The sequence below is a fragment of the Xenopus laevis genome, chromosome 6L, assembly GCF_017654675.1.
Source record: "Xenopus laevis strain J_2021 chromosome 6L, Xenopus_laevis_v10.1, whole genome shotgun sequence".
Classification (NCBI taxonomy): Eukaryota; Metazoa; Chordata; class Amphibia; order Anura; family Pipidae; genus Xenopus; species Xenopus laevis.
Genome location: NC_054381.1, coordinates 27,812,219 through 27,836,489, shown reverse-complemented (window position 1 = coordinate 27,836,489; position 24,271 = coordinate 27,812,219). Strand labels below are relative to the sequence as shown.

Genomic DNA, 24,271 nt, shown 5'->3' with positions numbered 1-24,271 from the left:
AGAGCGATAGCTAGTTATCTAGATAGACAGACAGACAAATAGATAAATATACATTTTACTTTTGTCCAGGGTTGTCTGAATACAACGCCATTCCCATATCTTTCTTTTCAGTTGACATACAGCAAAAGGATTTATTTTCTGGAATGCTTTGGATCCATGGGTTTCCAGATAAGCGATCTTTCTGTAATTTGGATCACCATACATTACACATACTGAAAAAGTAAAAAATAAAATAAAAATAATTATATGCTGAAACAGGACTTGGCTTGGAGAATGGCATTCCAGTATTTTGGAACTTTATGGATGGGTTTCTGGATAATAGAACCCATTCCTGTATTTTTAATTGTTATCTAAGCAATAATTCTGAAGCATATTTTAAAGAGGGCGTTAATAAGATACTGACATTCCTGTTATTACTAGAGTTGTATCAATACTACTAGAAATGCTTTTTTAAAGTTCCTTGCTAACATACCTCCCATTATAGACATGTGTCAGTATCAAATTGCAATTCTTACAGTGCGGCAGCTGAAATCATAATATCCTCCAAAATAATAACTCTCTCTGGATTTGAGCCCACATGTGATGATAACTTCTTTGTAATGTTAGTGACAGATTTTTGGCCAGTTAAAGGGAGAATATACGCTGTGCTTGAGACACTAGGGATCAGACTTGCACAAATGCAGTTATTAAGGTTTGTATTAACTTGAGTTTGTTTCAAGTGGAAGCTAATGCTAGTGCTTATTCACAAATCACGTGCAAGTTGCTGTGCTCTCTATTTGGTGGGCCCCTGCATTGAAGCTGGAATTCTGAGGGAGGAAGTTACATTTTGTAAACGAGTCCTACTGTCTTAAAAGGGGATTGAAGACCACGGAATATTGACCATGGCCTTGTGACATAGGATTGTTGTGCTGTAGAACTGGGCAGAGCCCTGCATGTAATGCCCTCTTTCCTTTCAGGGATCTTTGGCAAATCCTATCTATTCATATTCTTTTGGTGCATAATACAAACACATACCTCCCAACTGTCGCTTTTTCGCGGGATAGTCCCGATTTTGACAGCTCGGCCCCTGAATCCTGAATTGTTACTGAAATGATCCGAGTTTCTCTTTGATCCCCTGCACTGAACAGCCACAAAAAGATACAAATGTAATTAAATAACAGGCTTTTTGGCAGTGAGCCCAGAATACTCAGCACCTGCACTTAGATACATTTGTAACTATTTAAGACCAGCAAAGAAACAAATTGTAACTATTTAAGATAAGCATGTCTCTGGTGCGTGCATACAAATTGTTACGTGTCTAAATTAGTGGGATGCTCATTGATTTGAATGGATTTGGACAAAATAGTTGTGCAAATAAACATTGGACATGGGGTAGGCATCTTTGCAACTTTTGGTTTTTATTTTTCATAATTTTTGAATTATTTGCCTTCTTATGCTGACTCTTTTCAGATTTTAAATGAGGGTCACTGACCCCAGCCGCCAAAAAATCTATTCTTCTGTGAGGCTGTAATTTTATTGTTATTCTTACTTTTTTCTCTTACTTATCTTATTACTCAAGACCTTTCCTATTCATATTCTAGTCTCTCATTCAAACCACTGTCTGATTACTTGGGTAAAATGCACCCTAGCAACCAGATAGCTGCTGAAATACCAAAGCAAAGAGCTGCTGAACAAAAAGCTAAATAAAATACAAATAAAAAAAATGATGACGAATAGCACATTGTCTTAGAATATCACATTTTACATCAATTTAAAGAACATCAGAATCCTCTTTAATAATTTGCTTCTAACTACTTGACAGGAACACACTTTTGGTATTGGATCTGTTATCTGGAAACCCATTATCCAGAAAGCTCTGAATAATAAGAAACCCGTCTTCCATAGACTATATTTTAATGAATTAAATCCAATTTTTTTTTTAATGATTTCCTTTTTGTCTCTGTAATAATAAAACAGTACCTTGTACTTTATTCCAACAAAGCTATAATTAATCTTTATGCATGGCAAAACAATCCTGTTGGGGTTAATTACTGTTGAAATAATTTTTTAGTAGACATAAAGTATCGAGATCCCTTATAAAGAAAACCCCAGGTCCTGAGCATTCTGGATAACAGGTCCCATACCTGTACATACCCATCTGTTTCCTTTATTACTTTTGGTCAAGATTTGGCACAAGATTCTTAATCCCATGCATACTATCCATCCATATCCATTTACCATTGTATATGTATCTGCGCATTGACTTGTTTACTCTGCATTTTTCTAAAATTCTGTTGGGGAGGATATAATTCTTTGAGGCCCTTTAAGACCCTAGAACCTCATGCATTTGCACCACCTGATCCCTTGTAATTCTATCCCTGATATGAATAGCATGAAATCTCCTTGCACTTGTAAGTAGGTTTTCTCACTTAGCCACAAAGTAAGAAATTGAGAATTGTAGTGAGGTCTACTTCACCTTTTCTGACCGTTAGATGGGACAAGCTTGTTAATTTAAAGTCTTTCTTTATGGAGTTAACAAAGTGGTTTTAGTTTAATTTGGTTATCGTTAAAGTATAAAGTAACTGGATTAAACTGACTGGCTAGTCAGCAACCCCTAAAGTTGGCCAAGGTTAGGAATCCCCTGAGAAGGATTTAGCATCAGAAAAGGTCTTTGGCCTGCAGCAGGGGGTGAAAAGAGAGGCAGATCATTTTTGGCTTGGCTGAACATCCAAGTATAAGAACCTAGAAGTCTGAAACAGTTCACTTCTGGGTGGAGCAATCTGGCATGTTTAGCACTGGCTATGGTCACAATAGATCACAATAGATCTGTCAATCTCCACTCAGAGATAAGAGCAAGCCAGCCTAGTTAAAACAGAAAGGTGTTACCCCACTAAAGAGGATTCTAAAGATAGAAAAATATCTGTTTCACTGCAAGTTGTGAGAAAGTGAAATAACTTTAAAGGGAATATGTTTTTTTTCAAAATGCACCAGTTAATAGTGCTGCTCCAGCAGAATTCTGTTTTTCAAAAGAACAAACCAATTTTTTTTATATTTATTTTTGAAATCTGACATGGGGCTAGACATATTGTCAGTTTTCCAGCTGCCCCCAGTCATGTGACTTGTGCTTTGATAAACTTTAGTCACACTTTACTGCTGGAATGCAAGTTGGAGTGATATCACCCCCTCCCTTTCCCCCCAGCAGCAACAGAACAATGGGAAGGTAACCAGATAACAGCTCCTTGATACAAGATAACAGCTGCTTGGTACATGTGAGCATAGCCCTTAATTAAGTAAAGTAAAAATCAAAGTCCCACTGTGACACCTTCAGTAGGAGAAGGAGAAGAATAGCCTGTCAGAAAGCAGTTCCATTATGAAGTATTAAATCTTTCTGAAAGCACATGACCAGGCACAATGACCTGAGATGGCTGCCTACACACCGATATTACAACTGAAAAAGTCCAATCCTCATTGTGAGACCACTATTTTCTCGGAACGATCAGGAAAAAAAAGGGGAGCTGCCTGCTTGGCCCTGCAAACATAAATAGATTGCACTGGGACCGACAAAGATTTTTTGACCTGGCCGATCAATTTCCTGACAGATGTCGGCCGAAAAATCGAAAGATGTACGATCGTTGAATCCCACTAACTGCACGATAATTTTGAAGGATTGGTCGGACTTCCCTAAAATCGGTTGTTCGGCATGAAGAATGGTCGCGTCTATGGGGAGCTTTACTTGTAGACTTATCTTACATGGGAAGAAGGAGACAGTCGGGTGGAAATAAAATCAGCCATGAAATAAATAATTGATTTAGAGTGCACTTTATATGTGACCAGCTTTAATTTTTGTTATGCTTTAAAAATATAATATGTTAATTGGTGCCATTTGTGTTCTTTTTAGAATGTGTTTTTGTACACTTGTCAGCATAACCTGAAAACGAACTCGGGGGAACTTAAGGACAAATGTAGAAACCGCTACTCGTGAGAGTTTAACTAGGACGTAAAGGGATTATAGTAATATAGTAAATAATGCCTGTGGTCACAGAAGTCATCATTTTGTACCTAAAAATACAACCGCTACATTTACATCTAGAGAAATGGAATCCTTCTTCAAGCCCATCTCTAGCAAAACGGAGGGAACTGAGATTCCCAGGCTTCAAAATGTTTTCTTTCACATAAATTCACTTTAGATGAATATGTTTACTGGCAAAATGAAAGACCGGAGAGAAGAAACCAAGGTCAACAGGAAACAGAGCTTTCCTTGGCAAAATGTACCAGGCGTATCTCAGAGAGGGTCATAAAGAGTGCCACGTGGAACCAGAAATATGATTATGTGATTTATCTGTCACCAGCTAATAATTTCCCTTGCACAATATTTATTTATTAACTTTGCAGGCAGCACACAGTGAAGGGGTCAGTGGTCTCCTCCTATGCAGCGTTTGGCTTATACATCTGGCAAAGCATTTACTTTGATTTACAAAAAAAATCAGATTGCTAAATTTACAATAACCTCCGTTGGTACTAAATGTAAAATCTAGAGAGAGCATATTTAATCCAGAATCATGGGAAAAAGACAGTTGTAATATTTAGTACCAGCATATAATACACTGCATTATGCAGAATGTTTCACGTCTATCCCTGGATCACTAGAGCTTACAATTCACTAGTACCAGCACACACAAACCTGTTTAGTCGTGAGCTATTTCCCACCAGTGTCATCTGAAGCATAGTTGAATTAGTTATGCCCAAGTGACTACATGTTACACATGCCTCAAAATACTTTATAAGGACAAAAGTATTGTCTAAAATGACATGTCCTCAGTTGGACAATTGCTAATCTTATGCCCCTGTGGAAACCCTTGTGAAGAGACTGGGTTTGGTAAACGATAGGAGAATGTTACCTGTTTAATTGCATAATGGCAACTATAATGTTTATTGGAGAAAGTATTATAGGCTTGGGCTGTTTTTCCTAGTTCCATTGAAAACTACCTTTATGCCACAGCAGGGTACTCAACCTTGTTTTCTTGTGAGCCAAATTCAAATGTAAAAAGTTGGGGAGCAACACAAGCATGAAAAAAAGCCAAATAAGGCCTGTTTGACTATTTGTTAGCCCTTATGTGGACTGGAAGCCTATAGGAAACTCTACTTGGCAGTACAACTAGTTTTTATGCAATTAAAACATCTGTAATGTAAAAATAAATATCTGTTTTAGAGATTTGAGAGCAACATCCAAAGAGTTGGTGAGCAACAGGTTGCTTGCAAGCCACTGCTTGGGGATCCCTATGCTACAGCATACAATGACATTTTTCACAATTCTGTGCTTCCTACCTTCTGGCAGCAGCTTGGGGAATGTCCTTTCCTGTTTCAACATTATAATGCTCCTATCTACAAATCAGGACCTGACCTGTGGGATAACCTGTAAAGGGATTCTGAGCCAGGCTTGACTGACCAACACGGATACCTAATCTGACTAATGCTGAATGGAACCAAATTCCTGCAACAATGTTCTGATATTTAATGGAAAGCTTTCCCAGAAGAGTAGGGGTTGTTAGAACCACAATGTGAGGACCAGCTTCCTATGAATACCCTTTGCTTTATACCAGTGATCCCCAACCAGTGGGTCGTGAGCAACATGTTGCTCTCTCAGTGACCTCGAAGCAGGTGTTTATTTTTGAATTCCAGACTTATAATCAAGTTTTGGTTGTTTAAAAACCAGGTGTACTGCGAAACAGAGCCTCCTCTTCTCTGCCAGTCTATAGGGGCTACCAAATAGCCAAATACAGACCTTATTTGGCATCCCTAGGGACTTTTTTCATGCTTGTGTTGCTCCCCAACACTTTGAATGTGAATGTGGCTCATGGGTAAAAAAAGTTGGGGAGCACTGTTTTAGACAGTCAAACATCCGAATATTCTTTGTAATATAGTTCACCTTGACCCTCTTCTTGTTTTTTGAGCATTTGGCCTGTTGGGATAGATGCTGCTTTACAGTTGACATCCTTACTGGATATTGGGGGAATCTTAAAAAGATTTAGTAGCCACTTGTACTGGGTACACCAGCCCAATGGTCAAATTAGTTGCTACAGACAGAAGAGAGCACAGAGACAATATTCACAAGGATATTGGGTTTTATATGTGTAGGGGACTGGTAAATTAGTCTCCCAGTATTATTCAGCAGGCAGTCCCTAGGTTTATAGACATCTAACTGGGTCATAAAATGTAGTTAGGAGGGGGACCTGTTTACTTATCCTGCTTAAAGTTATGCCCCTTTGGTATTCACACAGTGACCAGCAGGCAGGGTATCCAGTGGAACCTAGACAGGTCAGGTCTAGTAAGGATAGGCTACTCACCTTAAGAGGTCACTCTAGGAGTGACACATAGACAGGCTATTTATCTGAGCATCTCAAGGCTCCTCCAAGGATTGTGAGTGGGATTATGATCCCGGTGTCAATTGCCCAGAAGTAGGGACTAAAGGTGGCCATACATGGGCCGATAAAAGCTGCCGACAGACCGAGTCGGCAGCTTATTGGCCCGTGTATGGGGGCCCCCGACGGGCTTCCCCGATCGAGATCTGGCCGAAAGTCGGCCAGATCTCGATCGGATGGGGTTAAAAATCCCGTCGGATCGCGGCCGCATCTGTTCGTTGATGCGGTCCCGCGATCCGACCGCCCGTTTGCAAACGTGAAGGATCCGATCGTTGGGCCCTAGGGCCCACGATCGGATCAGCCCGATATTGCCCACCTCAAGGTGGGCATATCGGAGGGAGATCTGCTCGTTTGGCGACATCGCCAAACGAGCGGATCTATCCGTGTATGGCCACCTTAAGTGTACAGACCTCAGGTTCCACTTAGGGAAAAGGCTGAAAGCTGGGTTTACCCCCAGCGGCTGCTGTGTACATGTTCAAATCTCTGCGGGGGACTGATACTGACCAAAGGTGCTGTGAGTATATGCCTATCCACTGTTGGTGTATGATCCTGCTTGCTCTGTATGTACACTCTATTGGGGATGTTCTTGTACAATAAATATGTTCATTGGTTAAGTTATAAGAACCACTGGTGCCCAATTATTGCACCCTGTATCAAGTTACAGTTAAACTACACCCTGCTTCCACACCGTCTGCGAGGGCTTACTCCCTAAGAATTAAGGTCTTATCCGGAGCACTGTATTGGCAGTGGAACTCATAGTCGGAGAACAGTACACTCAATTTACTATAGCGCTACATTTGTAAGAATTGTTCTGGTATTAAAACATGCAGCAGGCACTGATCATGGTGCACAGCCACACTAAAGCAAGGGCTGCCCATGTATCTGTCTTCTAGTGAGATTTCTATCTTTATCTGGTAGCCAAACTGTCTATTTATTAAACGGACGGTTCCCCACTTTCATTGAGATTACAAAGACTCCACCGATTTCCTGGAGGTGCTCTCCTTGTTTCTGAGGGCTTGCTATCTGATCGTGTCTTCCACAAACCTTATTTTTAGAACCATTAACTTTTAATAATCTCTTCTTGTTTTGTTACATTCGTCCTCAGGCTTTAAATTTGCATCTTGGTCCCTCGCCAAGTTAAAGGAAACACACAAAGAGCATGCCGTTAATCAATTTAAACATATGCCATTTGGGAATTCACTTTTAGAAGTTTTATTTCTGGCCTACAATGTTTCAATGAGAAAATGTATTTTGGCGGGTGCTATACAAAGTCCCAATGAACAGAAACACCAGCGAATTATTTGACATTCAGATGTAGTGAGTTGCATGGGTATACAGCTCGGATATCAGTGTTTATGTTGAGCAGAGTGAAATAAAGACCTGAATACTGTACCATGACTTTCACAAATTCATCAGCCCATTAGTAAGATATTAGACTTCATTACAGACATTTTTCAATAGTTCAATTGCAGTTCAAATGTATGACATTTATGATAATCACATGTATTAGAATTTCCCGACAGTCAGGCAAGTGTTTAACGAATGGGCACATTTATCAGAGTATTTACTACTTTAATCAATGTGTCAGTTTGTCAAAATATATTTAGCAGCTCGTTGAAGTAACTAGCCCCCCCACCCTGATGCTCCTGATATGCTTATCATGGCAGTCAGGCCCCAAGGGGGGTGCTGGCCCAGGTGCAATCTCAATCCCTGCACCCCTGTTAGTTACTCCACTGTCCATCCATCAATCCATTTTGTGCTATGGGGTGTTAGAGCTCAACCAAGCAACACAGAGCTAAGGGTAAGAGGGTGGCATTTTTGGCATTGGAGGAGTGCGGGTTTTAACCAGTAGAAGGATTTACATGGTAGATCTTATAATTATACATGAATATATACAATATGATCTCTTTTTGGGGAGGCTAAGTTGTCCTAAATCTTTATTCTCCACCAGTGACTGAGCTCTAACACCCTGTTGAATTATTAGTTCTTGAAAATGAAAAAAGTACTGTGTTAAAGTGAAAACAATGCAAGTAAATGGGGACCATAGTACAAAATTAACATTTAATGCAATACCCATATTGGTGTCGGCAGTGGTTTCCAGTAGTGATGAGCAAATCTGCTGAAAAATTTGCATAAACGTGAAAAAATTTGTTGAACGCATTTAAGTCTACAGGCGACTCTTTTGTGACAAATTATTTTAGAGTCAATGGATGTTTTCTCCAATGATTTTTCACACTCCAAAGCATTAAATTCAATGGGCGGCTTTTCTCACTCCAAATGCATTGAAGTGAATGGGGTTTTTTCTCATCGAATTTTTGTCTCAGTTTTGTGAAAAAATCGACCGATGGTGAAATGCTGAATTTTGCTGCGAGTCCATTTGTGGCAAAAAATCCCAGTCCTGTCTTCTATCCCTTTTGCCTACTCTGCTGCCTTTAACTGACAGTTGGAGTGCATACCCCTAATGTTGTATTATAAGTATGGACGGATCCCTTAAGTAAAGCAAGTGTTATTGTTTGCTCTCAGTAAATCACACCATCAAGTCCCTTTTATGCTAATACAGATATGGGACCTGTAATCCAGAATGCTCGGGACCTGGGTTTTTTTCCGGATAACGGATCTTTCTGTAATTTGGATCTTCATACCTTAAATCTGCTAGAAAATCATTTAAACATTAAATAAACCTAATAGGCTGGTTTTTTGCTTCCAGTAAGAATTAATTATATCTTAGTTTGGATCGAGCATAAGCTACCAGGGTTGGACTGGGCTGGAGGGACACTGGGGAAAAACCCGGAGGGTCCCAACCATCGTGGGCCCTGCCGGCCCAGATCTGCTCCCACCTGCCTTGCGATTTCTCCCTGCCCTGACAGATAGAAGAAAATCACAGGTACAAGTTGGTTGCACCGGGGTGGCGGCGGGTTGCTGGTGGCTGCCGGCGGGGGGAGTCGGGGGTCCAGAGCGGGTGTGTGCAGAACCCTGATATGGAAGCCTTGGTGGGCGTGGACCCCCCAGTCCGACACTGCAAGCTACTATTTTATTATTACAGAGAAAAAGGAATATTTCAATAAAATGAAATCTATGGGAGATGGCCTTCCTGTATTTCAGAGCTTTCTGTATAACAAGTCTTTGGATAACAGATCCCATACCTGTACTTCACTCTGTCTATGTGACTGTCAAGTGTGTATTATTATGCTGGAGAGCAGAGCTTGGATATGATCACAGGCCAATCAAGGGCAGATACAAAACCGTAAGTTGACCAGATCGTACAAATAAGTTAAAGACAGGTCTACAAAATGTAATTCATTGGGCTCCACTGATTGTAGATTGATTGCAATTAACTGATATGCAATGATTTTGTCTCTGCTAATTGCATTTAGTACAAGCGGGGCTAAGCTTTTAGATGAACTGATCACTGTGCTAAACAGAACAAAGGAATATGTGCTGCATTGCTTCGCCATATAGGAGGAACATATTGCATTTAAACTTTATGTTCTGCCTATATTTGTTCTGGTTCTTTACTAGGAGCAGGTGCTCACAATGCATAAACAACCAGCTGTACAAGATTAAAAGGCACTTAAAAATACATTAATTGTTTCCAAACATGGAATTCTTGCTCAGATTCACACATCATTTAATGCACATACAGATGGGGTTAACCTTGTTTTGCCGGCACTCAGATTACATAGAGAGGTATTCATGGTGCATAATCATATATCTGAGCTAAATGTCTACATGAACTTTGCTCTGTTGATATTGCACATTGTGTGTAAAATGTTGTATAAAGTTTGTTTTATGAATACAAATTCCAGTACCAGACCAAAGCAATTTATTGCCTCCGTGCTTCTATCCTTCTCTCTGCACATGCCTGCTACTAGAATGAGCCCCTTACTCATGATCACCATCAGTAGGGTACAGGGGGGAGTAATACAATTAGTAGGCCCTCCTCACCTATCAGCAGGCTTGTGTCTCCCGCTCCCTGTCTGCTCCCACTGGGTAAGATAAGAAAGCGACTGGGAAGTAAAAAATGTTGTCCCCTTCCCACCCCTAATTTACATATGCAAATTAGGATTCGGATTCGGTTCGGTATTCCTTGGTGAAGGATTCGGGGGTTCGGCTCAATCCAAAATAGTGGATTCGGAACATTCCTACTTTTGGCAGTGAGCCCAGATTATGCGAAAGGTGCACTTCGATACATTTGTTACAATTTAAGATAAGCAAAGAAACAATTGTAACAATTGTAACAATTTTAACAAAATAGTGGATTCGGAACATTCCTACTTTTGGCAGTGAGCCCAGATTATGCGAAAGGTGCACTTCGATACATTTGTTACAATATGGGATAAGCAAAGAAACAATTGTAACAATTGTAACAATTTTTCTTTTGGAAAACTGACTTGCAGCTTAAAGGGATCCTGTCATCGGAAAACATGTTTTTTTCAAAACGTATCAGTTAATAGTGCTACTCCAGCAGAATTCTGCACTGAAATCCATTTCTCAAAAGAGCAAACAGATTTTTTTATATTCAATTTTGAAATCTGACATGGGGCTAGACATTTTGTCAATTTCCCAGCTGCCCCTGGTCATGTGACTTGTGCCTGCACTTTAGGAGAGAAATGCTTTCTGGCAGGCTTTCCTTCTCAATGTAACTGAATGTGTCCCAGTGAGACATTGGTTTTTACTATTGAGTGCTGTTCTTATATCTACCAGGCAGCTTTTATCTTGTGTTAGGGAGCTGCTATCTGGTTACCTTCCCATTGTTCTTTTGTTTGGCTGCTGGGGAGAAAAAGGGAAGGCGGTGACATCACTCCAACTTGCAGTACAGCAGTAAAGAGTGATTGAAGTTTATCAGAGCACAAGTCACATGATTTGGGGCAGCTGGGAAATTGACAATATGTCTAGCCCCATGTAAGATTTCAAAATTGAATATAAAAAAATCTGTTTGCTCTTTGAGAAATGGATTTCAGTGCAGAATTCTGCTGGAGCAGCACTATTAACTGATTCATTTTGAAAAAGCAGTTAGCAAAACTGTAATAACACATAAAAATCTCATAAATGTGTTCAAACTTTCATAACTTGCCAAATTTTATAAAATAAACATGGCAGTTAGGGGGTGTGGCCACAAAATGGGCATGGTCAAAAAAATTCCCTGTGCTCCTCACGGCAAATCTTTTTGTCCCTCTTTCTATTTCCAAAATGTTTGGAGGTATACTAAGAGTTAACTTAAAGGTGAAGCACCCCTTTAATGTGATTTTTCAAATGGGGTACATAGGAAATCACTGGGACAACGGTTGACTCTTGGCTGTGTTGCTTTACAGCAATCATAGGGGAATTATATCACAATAGAAAGCCTGTTGGGGTGGTAAGGAAGGTGGTGGCCAGCGATTCTGAGAGACGGTAGCTGCTTGGCAAGTTGCAAGATGAGCCAGTGAAATCCTCATAGAAACCTGGATAATAAAGCACAACAGATAAACTCCCAGCAGATTAAACTCTTAATATTTCCACTACAGAAACCCTACGGAGAAAAAAAAAATGAAAGTATGACTGCCCTTCAATTATACTCTGTATCATTAGAGCTTAGCTCTCATTTTAGCTCACATGGATATAATAAAATGAATTATTGTAAACAATTCACAAACTTACAGCATTTTATATGAAGTTTAGCAGGAAGAACCCAGCAGGAGGCAGTTGCTCATGGTGTTACACAAAGCACCCTAAGCATCTCAAGATATCCTGTACAAATGGTATATATGTTGCCATTATCAGGGCTTGTATAATAATGTGTTTGATATTACTTAATGGATGAGTGGGAGCAAAAGGAGGCTCGCTGTGTAATGTTCTACAGAAAGTAACAATAGATTTAGGGCCCTCAGGAGCCAAATAGAACCTGAAAAAGTGGAATGTTCATTAGTTTATATGCTGTGTTTATATTAGTTTATATGCTGTGTCATTAAAGGAGAAGTAAAGCCTAACTAAAGAAATCTTGTACAGTATGCTTCTGTACCAGTCCAATGCAACCCTAGCCCTTTAGCAGTAAAGATCTGTGTCTCCAAAGATGCCCCAGTAGCTCCCCATCTTCTTTTCTGCTGATTCACTGCACATGCTCTGTGCTGCTGTCACTTACTGAGCTTAGGGACCCACTCACAATATACAGTACACATAGAATAGAAATGTCACAATATAAGGCTGATTAGTAATTAATACAGATAATTACTATATGGCAGCACAGAAACCAGTGCAATTAGCATCAGAATTTAATAATCAACCCTGAAGTATCAGAGCAAACCTCATTTTCTGCTTGAAAATTTGTGACGACCCCTAAGCTTAGCTTCTCAACAGCTGCTCAGAGCCCACTGAGCATGTGAGTGTCACAGACACTTTCCAAGATGGTGACCCCCTGTGACAAGTTTGAAGTCCTGGATCATTGCTGCTATTGACAAGCTGAAACTTTAGGCTGGTGCAACAAGTTCAGTATATAAAGTATGGCATTTTTAGCTATATTCATTTTAGGGTTTAGTTCTCCTTTAAAGGGATACTGTCATGGGAAAACATGTTTTTTTTTCAAAAAGCATCAGTTAATAGTGCTGCTCCAGCAGAATCCTGCACTGAAATCCATTTCTCAAAGGAGCAAACCGATATTTTTATATTTAATTTTGAAATCTGACATGGGGCTAGACATATTGTCAGTTTCCCAGCTGCCCCAAGTCATGTGACTTGTGCTCTGACTTCAAAACTTCAGTCACTCTTTACTGCTTTACTGCAAGTTGGAGTGATCTCACCCCCTCCCTCCCCCGGTAGCCAAACAAAAGAACAATGGGAAGGTAACCAGATAACAGCTCCCTAACACAAGATAACAGCTGCCTGGTAGATCTAAGAACAGCACTCAATAGAAAATATCCGGGTCCTACTGCGACACCTTCAGTTATATTGAGTAGGAGAAACAACAGCCTGCCAGAAAGCAGTTCCATCCTAAAGTGCTGGATCTTTCTGAAAGCACATGACCAGTCAAAATGACCTGAGATGGCGCCTATACACCAATATTACAACTAAAATATAGACTTGCTGGTTCAGAAATTAAATTTTATATTGTAGAGTGAATTATTTGCTGTGTTAACAGTATCATTTAGAAATAAAAACTACATCATAAAAATCAAGACAGAATCCCTTTAATTTAAAAAATGTTTTATGTTTTAATTCACATTACAGATTGCAGGTGGTTCACTGGGCCCCTCTATATACTGTGCTATTTCATTATTTATTGTCCTATAAAATATAAAATGAAGTTCCAGTACTCAGTATAACATAAAATGCATAGAGAGGAATCCATATTATGCTAACTCTAAAATAGTAATATTAAGAGGAGTTTCGTTAAGAGTTAAATAAGGGCAAACCAATCAAATATTTCAGCCTATGATACAGACATTGCAGTACTACTTACAGACATTGCAATGAGATGATAAAAGTGTCATTGCTGCCATCTAGTGTAAAAAATAATTGATTGCAGCTTTTAGGATTTTTGCTATTGTATAAAGTTAGCCCGTTTTGTAATTAATTAAAGTCATTCAAAATTATGAATTAAATGGTTTTATTGTGCAAATTATTGCAAAAATCTGAATATCAACCTTAAAAGTTGTTCGCTTGATCATGCTATAAATAGGCTAGATTATTTTTCATCCTGACATTTAGTTGCCAGGTAAGGGAGCTTAGCAACCAGACCATAGCACAGACCTGTAGAACCAAGACTCAGACCATGCATACATGATGCAGAAAGTCTACATTTATACACTGTAGCTCAGGGAGGCATTTCACACACGCTCAGATCAGAAATAAATAATTTTTCCTTAGCATGCAGGTATAGGACCTGTTATCCAGAATTCTAGGGACCTGGTGTTTTCCAGATAACAAATCTTTCTGTAATTTGGATCTTTATACTAGATCTTTATACTAGAAAATCATGTAAACATTAAATAAATCCAATATTCTGGGTTTGCTGGTACTTTTTTATTATTACAGGGAATTATTAGTACAGAGAAAAGGGAAATCATTTTTAAAAATGTTTATTATTTGGATACATTTGGATAAAATGGAGTCTATGGGAGATGAAATTTCTGTAATTCAGAGCTTTCTGGATAACAGGTCCCGGATAACGGATTCCATTCGTGAAGTTTTAAGGAACCGTAAGGCTTATAAGCAATAGGGCCCAGCAAAGTCATTGTCACTGGGAGGTATCTACCATGGGTTAGTCTATTTTTCATTTTTCAAGAGGAGAGAGTCCAAGGCTAATAATTATAGTGAGTGGGGGGTGCCTAACAAATTGCCACACCCCAGCGATAAGACTTTTCTTGACTTTTAATTGTTTCCTAATAAAAATTAAACATAGTGTGTGTGAATGTGATAGGGACCTGAGATTGTAAGCTCCGTTGGACCAAGAACTGATGGGAATGGGTGGGGCAGGGGCTGGGCCCATGATGTGGCGATCAGCGATTGGCTGATCGCCATGTCATTTACTTCAATGTCCTAATTTGGAAACCATGACAGGAGCTATTCACCTGGGCAACACCTCTGGGTGAAATCTGGACATGAGCATGTCTCACCAAAGCCTCCTGGACCCTGTCCCACAGGGATGCATGCACAGAGTGCACTTAGTTGTTCCAGGGGTAGGCCCAGATTTGTGGCAAGGCCTAGGGCGGCAGAATTTCAGGGGTGGCATGCCGCCCAGCCGCATTTGGATTCAATTCTTGCACTAGAGACACCGGTCTCAGTGCAGCTCCAGACGCGTGAGGATGTGCTCATGCGCTTATACCTTCACTAACAGGAAGGGGAGGTGGACCTGGATGGCGACAAGGAGGGGACGCAGGCAACAATAGTGAAGTAGAATCGGATGGGGAAGGGGACAGGGAGGGGGATGAGAACCACGAAAGGGAGGGGCAAACGACCCAGAGCCAGCCTAGGGGCGCCCAGTTTATAAATCCAACCCTGTCCTTCCCCCGTTCTCTCCTGTCAAGCTTTCACCGTAGCTTCCCTCTAGTTAAACCTACACCTAAATGCTCAGTTCCCTTGAAAAAGGATCTATGTGATCCGAAACATGTCGTGATTTTATAAACCTTTTTGCAGCTGAGTCTGCGACTCTTGTGCTCCATCCAAATCTATGCTGGTCTAAATGCTCAGTTCCCTAACACTGGTGCACAATCGCCTCAGGGGCTCTATCCCCCAACTGCTCACTCCTCTTTGGGACAACAGGCTATCTGTGCTTGCTAGCCCTCTCTAGCTTTCACTCCTAGAGTGAACTCACTTGCCACTGCTATCCTCTAGGTAGCCCTGATGGTACTAGTCTCCACATAAGTCTGTCCACTTTGGTTTGGATTCTGCCACTAGATCTTCCTAGGCCAAAATATGAAGTGCCTCAGCAAGGTACTGCTCCACAGATAGGGTTGCCTCCTGGCCGGTAAAAATGATGGTTGATTCCAATGTTATTAATAGGGAAAAATGATAAATATATAGGAAGGCCGGTATTTTTTTCAGGAAAAGGTGGTAACCCTATCCACAGATGGACTTACCACCACCACCTGCTGGCTAAACCTGCACATTACCGTAACTATCTATATACAGTAGAACCCCCATTTTACATTCCTTGATTTGTATTATAAAATGCATTTATTTTACCTCCTTACATGCAGGTGCCCACAATCCCTGTATTAGTACTGTGGCACATGCAGTGATTGGTGCTATTTTGTGGCAGGGACCAAAACACCATTAGCCAACCCTGGTGGCTTCTCATTCACTTGACTGTAAAGTGCTAGGGGTGAATCAATAGCTGGAATAGCCAGTTTGGCACTGTTCTTAATCTTATTTACTTCCTCCATAGCCTGCCCAAACAATCACAGCAAAAAACAGATTGGTATGAGAGAGTGGTTCATATGCTTGACCAGGGAAACTTAAGTGAAAGGGGCAATTTATTAACATTAGGATTTCAATTTTTTTCATGAATGAATGTATTTTTCTCTCTAAATTTTTTTTTCAAAATTCTAAAAAAATTTTAAAAAAATTCTCTAAAACTGTAAAAACCCTGAAAAACTCTAATACAAAAGTAAAAGCAATAATGGTCCCATAGAAGTCAACGGGAGTTGTGCTGATCTTTTTATGACCTTTTTTTATCGCCATTCAGACTTTTAGAAGTGTTTTGGATTTTTGTAATTGTCCGAAAAGCTCAAATTTTTAAAGGTTTTAGAGGTTTTCATGAGCTCATTTTTTTTCAATGTATACTTTTTTATATTCCGATCTTTTAATAAATGAAATGGCCTTCATGGTTTTCGATAAAATTTGTTTATTTGTGGTTTCAAATACCTCTAAAACCACTAAAATGAGATTGTGGATAAATGGGCCTCTCAGAGTCAGAACACAAAAAAATTGGTTTGGGTGCCCACAGTCCCCTTTGATTATTTCAAGTTTCTTCCTTCAGCAGAAAATTGAAATCTCATTAAAATGCAATTTGGGCTGCAAAGCTGCGCCACTGAATTATGTGTTGAGTCTCCTCAATAAATCCTGTGGTCAGATGTCCTGAGTTGTACTTTATTGTGAGACCAGGTTTCACTGGGTCTGTTTAGTATTGAGTTAGGTCCATGGTACATCAGTGTGGGATTCTCCTAGAGACCTGCAGGGATCTAAATGCTTTGCAAAAAACAGCTGAAGCCAAATGGTCACATGAAAGGTCGCAGGTATGCAATATTTCACATGCATTTTCTGTATCAACGACCCAGCATGCCTGTTAGTGCAGCATAAGCTTCTTCTCTTTCAATGTCTGCTTTGTAAAGCCAATAGTAACTGATTTGGACAGACGGGCTGTGTATTTGCTAATGCATTCATTATATCTGTGCTTTATGGGTTAATGGAGAAAACGGCAGCAGCGTCTGAGTGAGCCAGGTAAAAGGCCACGGAGCAATGCTGTCTGCAGTCTCATTTGAAACACGTACAGCAAGCAGCCAGTTTAAAAGGTTCTTGTGTAATCCCATGAATACAAAATAAGCTAGTCTCTGCACTGAGGCTCTAAATACATGGATGCCCATTGGGTTAAATCTGTACCCACCACTCACCCCTGGCTGTTATCGATATGCTGTTTTTTTTTGTGAGGGATTAAACGTATCACTGCAGAAACAGCAGCAGCCGCAACGACAGCATTTGATCTTTAAAATGTAATGTTCTACACACAGTATTTGCCTAACACAATGCTAGAACCTAGCACCAGAAGCTTATTATGAAAGACCAGACCTCACCATGGAACACGATCATGCCCCGTCAATCAAGGAAGCGTCTTCGTAAACAACATTTTTAATTTGGAGGATTCCCTTTCCGTGGATGAGAAATGAATGGTGACCCTAGATTCGGAAACAAACTGTGTATTGCTTAGCTTATTGGAGGGCTGAATGTTTGGTGGCTTGGTGCCTGAATCCCCAGCCAGAAGGCGAGGAGACATGGACCATCTCTCAGAGGACAAGGTGAGCCTGATTGGAGTCAAGTGAAGCCATATGCTGATGGAATTCTGCTCTCCTCTTCATGCAGTGCTGTGGACTGGGACATCGACGGAGAGTCCAGGTTTCCTATGTAAGTTCATAATTGCTCAGTGATTGCGATATCATGATGATGATGATGATGATCAGCATGTTGGAAGCTAAGGAGAAATAGACAATCAGAAATGCCCAGAGCAGATGTTTTGCTGTTGTTATTTTAGATAGTGAATGGGTTTTAGAAACAGGTAACTGAACTTTATTTATATTTATATACAAAAACAATATATACAAATATTTAGAATAAATCAATCCCAGCATGATGTGCCTTAAATTTGTGCCTAACTTTGACTATTAGGGAGGCATCGGAACTTCTCGTTAGTGACCCATACATCCATGGTTTTCTAAATTAATCCCGAGAGCAGCTTTGTAGTACATTGAATTGTCTCTGTATGGCATTGTGGTATAGGGGCTGAGAAAGCGTGGCCAATCTATTGTTCTTGTGGGCACTTGTTGGACATCAGTCAATTTGTGTTCTGTCCTTCTGAAACGAGATGCTGAGGCACATGCAGCATGTTTATCTTTTTTTGTATGTTTATGTGAATCTATGGGAAAGGTAAAGCCTATAGTGACGTCCACTGACATATGAGAGTCCTTGAAACAGATTTTTTGTGGTTTCATACAGATTGAATAAACTGCTATATCCCCGAAAAACATCTCAATGTGACACATAGATAGTCTGGGGGGTGTAGACAGACAAGCAAGTAGACAGATGATAGAGAGCTTTGAAATACAGTATATGAGACATGGGCAGATATTTTTGACGGATGGATGGATCGACAAAGATTTGATTGACTAACAGACAGATTCAAAGAAGTGGGAAGACCAAGGTGTGAGCAAGAGCAATAGACAGATATAGCAATGGATGGCAATGGATACTTGGTTATCTTGGTTGCTAAAGACCTTGCTTGCTCACATTTACAACTCACTTTATGATATTTAGCATAGCAGTATCCAAATTTCATAATTATTGCTCTGACTTGAAACTACGATCTGTTGGCAAATGAAAGCTCAACTGAACATGATCAGCACTGGGAAGCTGAGAGTGTTCTGCTATGCAGGTATTCTTACTGAGTTGCCTCGCATTACCATCCCTCGAGCAGCTTATACCGAAACTGAGTGCAGAAAAAATTAGATGAAAGTTGCCATTTCAGTAAACGTAGCCCAAAATATTCAACAGCATCTCCCCTATTTACCACAAATAAGTGGTGCTTTTAAAAAACATAAAAAGGTAGCAAAGTGAAAAATCATACAACTAGCAGCCAAAGTATTGGGTTCCTTTGTAACCTAAAGAAAGTATAAGTTTGAGACTGTGGAGGCCCATTTATGTGCAGTTGAATTTTAGCCACAGTCAGAGAGAAAAACAACCCCTGCATTACTATAAAGTAAAACTGTGATTGCCTAAATTTCTGTTATTGCATATAAATGAGAAGAGTTCCATCTCATTCCCAATATCCTGCTAATGAAACCCCTTTCCTTGCTTTGCAAACACTGATCAGAAGTCCCTGCTCTATATCACAGATGTCTAGTAAAGGAGGTTTGGATCTAATCAATAGCCATCACGGTTGCGCTTTAAAACCCACTGGTTCAGCTTCGGCCTGCAGGTCATAACTTGAAAATGGAGAACACAGAAGCAAAGCTTGGATTCATTCCCAGGATTTCTGTTGTTTTGCATGCTAATGAGTACAGGGCTTGCTTAAAGGAGAACTAAAACTCAACAATGAAATAAAGCGAGCGCCTAAGATGAGCTGCCCCTCCAGTCAGCAGCTTATTGGCCAATCTATGGGTCCCAGGTGTGAATGTCTAAATTGTGCAAAAAATCTTTAAGGAGGTTATTTACTAAAGGGTGAGTTTTTCTTTTCCCCAAAAAATGTAGTTTTGAGGGTAGTTTTCAGTAAAAACGTGAATTTTTTGAGTTAAAAAGATTTTTCAAGCTTTTAAAAAGGTTTTTTTCATGATTTCTTGATACCCTGAAGACCGAATCCAAAAATACTCCAGCTAAACCCTGTTAAGGTCACATAGAAGTCAATGGCAGAGGTCCCTTGAACCATTTGATGATGTTAATAGCCTTCATGATGTTTGGTTTTTTTTCAGTGGTTTGTGCTCGAAAACTTTGATCAATTCAAGCAAACTCGACCTTTGATAAATGTTTGGCCAGCTTAAGTCTAGACGTGTCCCATCATACATTCGGGGCTTCTATACCAGCCCTAAAACACAATCAACTTTTTTGTTGATTAATTTCACTTGTACTCATCTGCTCATGATTACTTGAATTTAGGTACCAACCATATACATCATGTGCAATATCAAATTTGTAATAGAGGTCTAATTAGTAATAAATTCTGCTTTAATTTTGATGGCCCAACACAACGGGGAGTTGCCTTGGACAGCTTTGAAGGTACAAATCATTACATTTATTGGGCTGCTCAACTTCTGGGCTGGTATGATAAGTCCAAACACTCATCTTGGACAAGCAGCTGCTTCCGATTGGATTATTATCAGTTGATGCTTCTTGAGTAGACACACCTACTGGCAATGATATCTTCTATAGCCACAGAGTTTCCTGTTCCAAATGGAAATCCCATCAACTGTTAAGTCATCAGGCCCTCAGTGTAGCCCATAATTCTTCAGCCTGCTGGGTCTGATCACTGATCAGCTTGATTTGGTTCATGACTTACATGACCAAATCAGCCATCTGGCAACTTCTCCAAGGAAGTAAATCTTAGGGCTCATAAATGCTTTAGAAAGTATTTAAATGCTGGTGGGGCAGGCGGATGGATGGTTAATAAGAGGTGACTACATGATTAGTGTATAAAGACAAGAAGGTTAATCAATATATTACCCCCCACATGAAACTACTCTTTTAGTGGTCTGCTAATAAATATGCTTGGAGGAACTCCAAAGGCTTGTGCCAGTTATTTTAGTGATGGAGCTTAATGGGAAAGATTGCTTTCTTACATTAGTCTGATGTCACTTCCTCTTGTACATTGAAGAGCCCACATGCTCAAGCCTCCCTCACTGAACCCACCATTAGCCTACTCTTTGAGCGCTTGCCCAGGTCAATCAAAGAGAGAACTGAGCATGGTCATCACCCTGGAGTGCCAACTGAGACAAGGAAGCTGGTGATGTCCCCATTTGTGCAAAGGCATCATTTTATTCTGAAAGGTTGGAGTATTGTGCGTAAATGAATCATAAAATGTGTTACTAATCATTCCCTTTAACTGGGCATAAGATTGTTTTTATTCTGTTCTGTTTAGTCTGCATGGGTTATGCACATGAGCTGGTTCCCCGTGCCTTACACATACATGCCCTTTATTCTTCCTTATCATCAGAAACAGTGCAGGTACCAGATATCAGGGAGGTTTAAATTTTAGTTTTTTTACGCACAACAATTGTATATTTTCTGTGTATCTATGGCAAGGTACCCAGACGTTTGTGCTTTTAGATCTTAACAGCAATAAAACATGTTGTGAAGTCAGCGCACAGAATCGCGAGCAGCACATGGAAAAAGTTGATGTGTGCATTAGAGAGCAATATTATGACAGCTTTGCTGCGCTTGCATATTTTATGATGAAGTAATTACGCTACCCTGGAATATTTCAGCTAAAAGCATGTGGTTAGTACAAAATGGGCTCATAAATGCGCTCGCAACTACATTATTCTAAAGGTGGAATAACAAGTATGCTTCTAGTGTCGCATGGGAATGTGTTTGAACCTAGGGCCATAATCAAAAATCATGGGACCCCTATTACTAAATTTGCAAGGTTCTAAACCCCAGGGGGTCCACAATATTATCCCATTGTCTGCCTGGCCCCCTGAGTGGTGGGACTTGTCAAATAAGTAGAATATGGCTCCAATTTGCATAAAATAGAACTAGTTCCTCCCTAAGCAATGGGACCAATTTAAAATGATTTAGTTATACATGGTCAGGCTTGCTGGGTCACAAGGAAAATCCTTTGGGCCCTGGCTTTCATAGGCCCTGCTGGCCAAGACCTGATCCTGTCCTCTCCCAGCTCTTCCTTCCCCTATCCAGCCCTACCTTCCCTGATCCAGCCCTACTTTCACTGATCCAGCCCTACCATCCCTGATCCAGCCCTACTCTCCCTGATCCAGCCCTACCATCCCTGATCCAGCCCTACTCTCCCTGATTCAGCCCTACCATCCCTGATCCAGCCCTACTCTCCCTGATCCAGCCCTACCATCCCTGATCCAGCCCTACTCTCCCTGATCCTGCCCTACCTTCCCTGATCCAGCCCTACTTTCCCTGATCCAGCCCTACCATCCCTGATCCAGCCCTACTCTCCCTGATCCATCCCTGATCCAGCCCTACTCTCGCTGATCCAGCCCTACCTTCCCTGATCCAGCCCTACCTTCCCTGATCCAGCCCTACCTTCCCTGATCCACAGCGCCGGATGTAACTTTTGCGCGCCCCTAGGCCGCGCGGTTCGACCAGGCGGCCGCGCGGTCCTATCGCCCGTCTTCCCAGCGCGCCGGCGAAAAAACGCCGGCACAGCTGGTGCAGTTGAACGGCGGCTGGGCGGCATGCCGCCCCTATTTCTTTGCCGCCCTAGGCCCAGGCCTATGCGGCCTTGCCGCAAATCTGGGCCTGCTGATCCAGCCCTACTTTCCCTGACCCAGCCCTACTCTCCCTGATCCAGCCCTACCTACCCTGATCCAGACAAGATGCAAACCTCCCTCCCCCAATCCAGAAAAAACCCTATAAATCCCTCCCTACCCCTGACCATTTCTTCTGCTGATCACCCCTTATAAAGAAGAGGCCTGCATCTACCCACCTATTTCCCCACCTATCGTGCTAATTTCCCCACTTATCAGTCCCGTTTCTCAGCCCCAACCACCCATTTCTCTGTCCTGCCCACCCATCCCCCAACCTTTGACATCATAACCCCATGCCCAATTTCCTCCCACAAAGGAAATTGGGCACCAAAAAGGAGTAAGGGTTTACTTTAACCTTAACAGACTGTGGACTTGTAAATTATACTGTACCATCCACTAAAAGTACTATATAATGTATATATATACAAATGTAACTATTAAGAACTACTTTCTATTAAAAGTAAAATAAGAATTTACAAAATATTACTGAACCCAAGTAAGACTAAATCCTAAATCTTTTCATTGCCCAATTATCTATTGAACTTACAGTAAAATGATATAATATATAACATCTGGCTTTGATGTTAATTACAGGAAGGAACCATCAAGTTTCTTCCTTTGTTTTATGTTCCTACTTGATTGAAGCAATATATCTTGGTATTGCAGTAAAAAGATTCTGGTTATCAGAAATGCATGATATCAGAATAGCAAATGTTCTGCTTGCTCCATTAAAGGGAAGCAATGGCACAAAGCTTTAGCTTTTATTAACCATTTAGCGAGCAACATAGCGAGCAAAATTAGCCAAATTTGATATCACATGTTCCCTGAAGTTTTGCCATCAAAGAAGGTAAGAACAAGGTCCCCAAGGCCTCTCTAGTAATTGTGCAGTAAATGGTTGGGGGGGGGGGGGGTTTTGAAGAACTTTAATTGGAATGGTTTCAGTTACACAAATGACACTAAAAGAACCAATACACTGGCCCATAAAGCTTATTTGCCCATGCATGGGGCCCTCTGACAATCAGTATCTGCTTGATAATTGGTCAGATAATCTGGCAGGTTTAAAAACCCTATAAGTGTAAGGACCGTATTGCTGTTGTCTTGCATGCCAATCAGATCAGCCTAAAATCACCCACCTTAGAGATGTGCATATCGGCAATGTGTATGGCCATCGTAAGTAACTTTGGGTGTAGCACTGAGAGGATGACAGTGATCTCATTTATCACGGTAATATTTATTATATAATATTTATTATAGGTTTCATGGCAGTTATAATCAAAGAATTTTAGTATGTTATAGAATGGCTTATTCGAGGCAACTTTTTAACTGTTTTTTTTTTTTTTTTATGGTTTTTGAATAATTTGCTTTCTTCTTCTGACTCTTTCCAGCTTTCAGATGGGATTCAAATTTATTGTTATTGGTACTTTTAATTGTTATTGCTACTTTTTATTACTCATCTTTCTATTCAGGCCTCTCCTATTTAGGGCAGAGACACACGCGAAGATTCGGGGAGATTTAGTCGCCCGGTGACAAATCGCCTCTTCTTCGGCCGACTAATCTCCCCGAAAAGCCTTCCCATCAGTTAGAATATAAATCGCCGGTGGGATGGCACTCGGAGCACTTTGTTTCCAAAGTCGCACGAAATTTGCTCCGAGTGCCGCAACTTACATACTAGCCGGCGGGAAGGAATTGCAGGGAGATTAGTTG

At 40.6% G+C, this 24,271-nt stretch overlaps 1 protein-coding gene across 5 annotated transcripts in view; it reads left to right on the top strand.

Annotated features, from left to right (window-relative positions):
- The window catches only part of cacnb2.L (calcium channel, voltage-dependent, beta 2 subunit L homeolog), a 182,593-nt gene that overhangs the window by 22,259 nt on the left and 136,063 nt on the right, over window positions 1-24,271 (top strand). The window contains exon 1 of one of the 5 annotated variants that reach the window (XM_041565867.1): window positions 17,505-17,990. The exons of the other annotated variants lie outside the window; for them this stretch is intronic. Within the exon in view, the coding sequence (XP_041421801.1) occupies window positions 17,943-17,990 (48 nt within the window). The 5' untranslated portion in view covers window positions 17,505-17,942. Of the gene's footprint in view, window positions 1-17,504; window positions 17,991-24,271 lie in introns of those variants that run through there. 5 annotated transcript variants of the gene reach the window in all.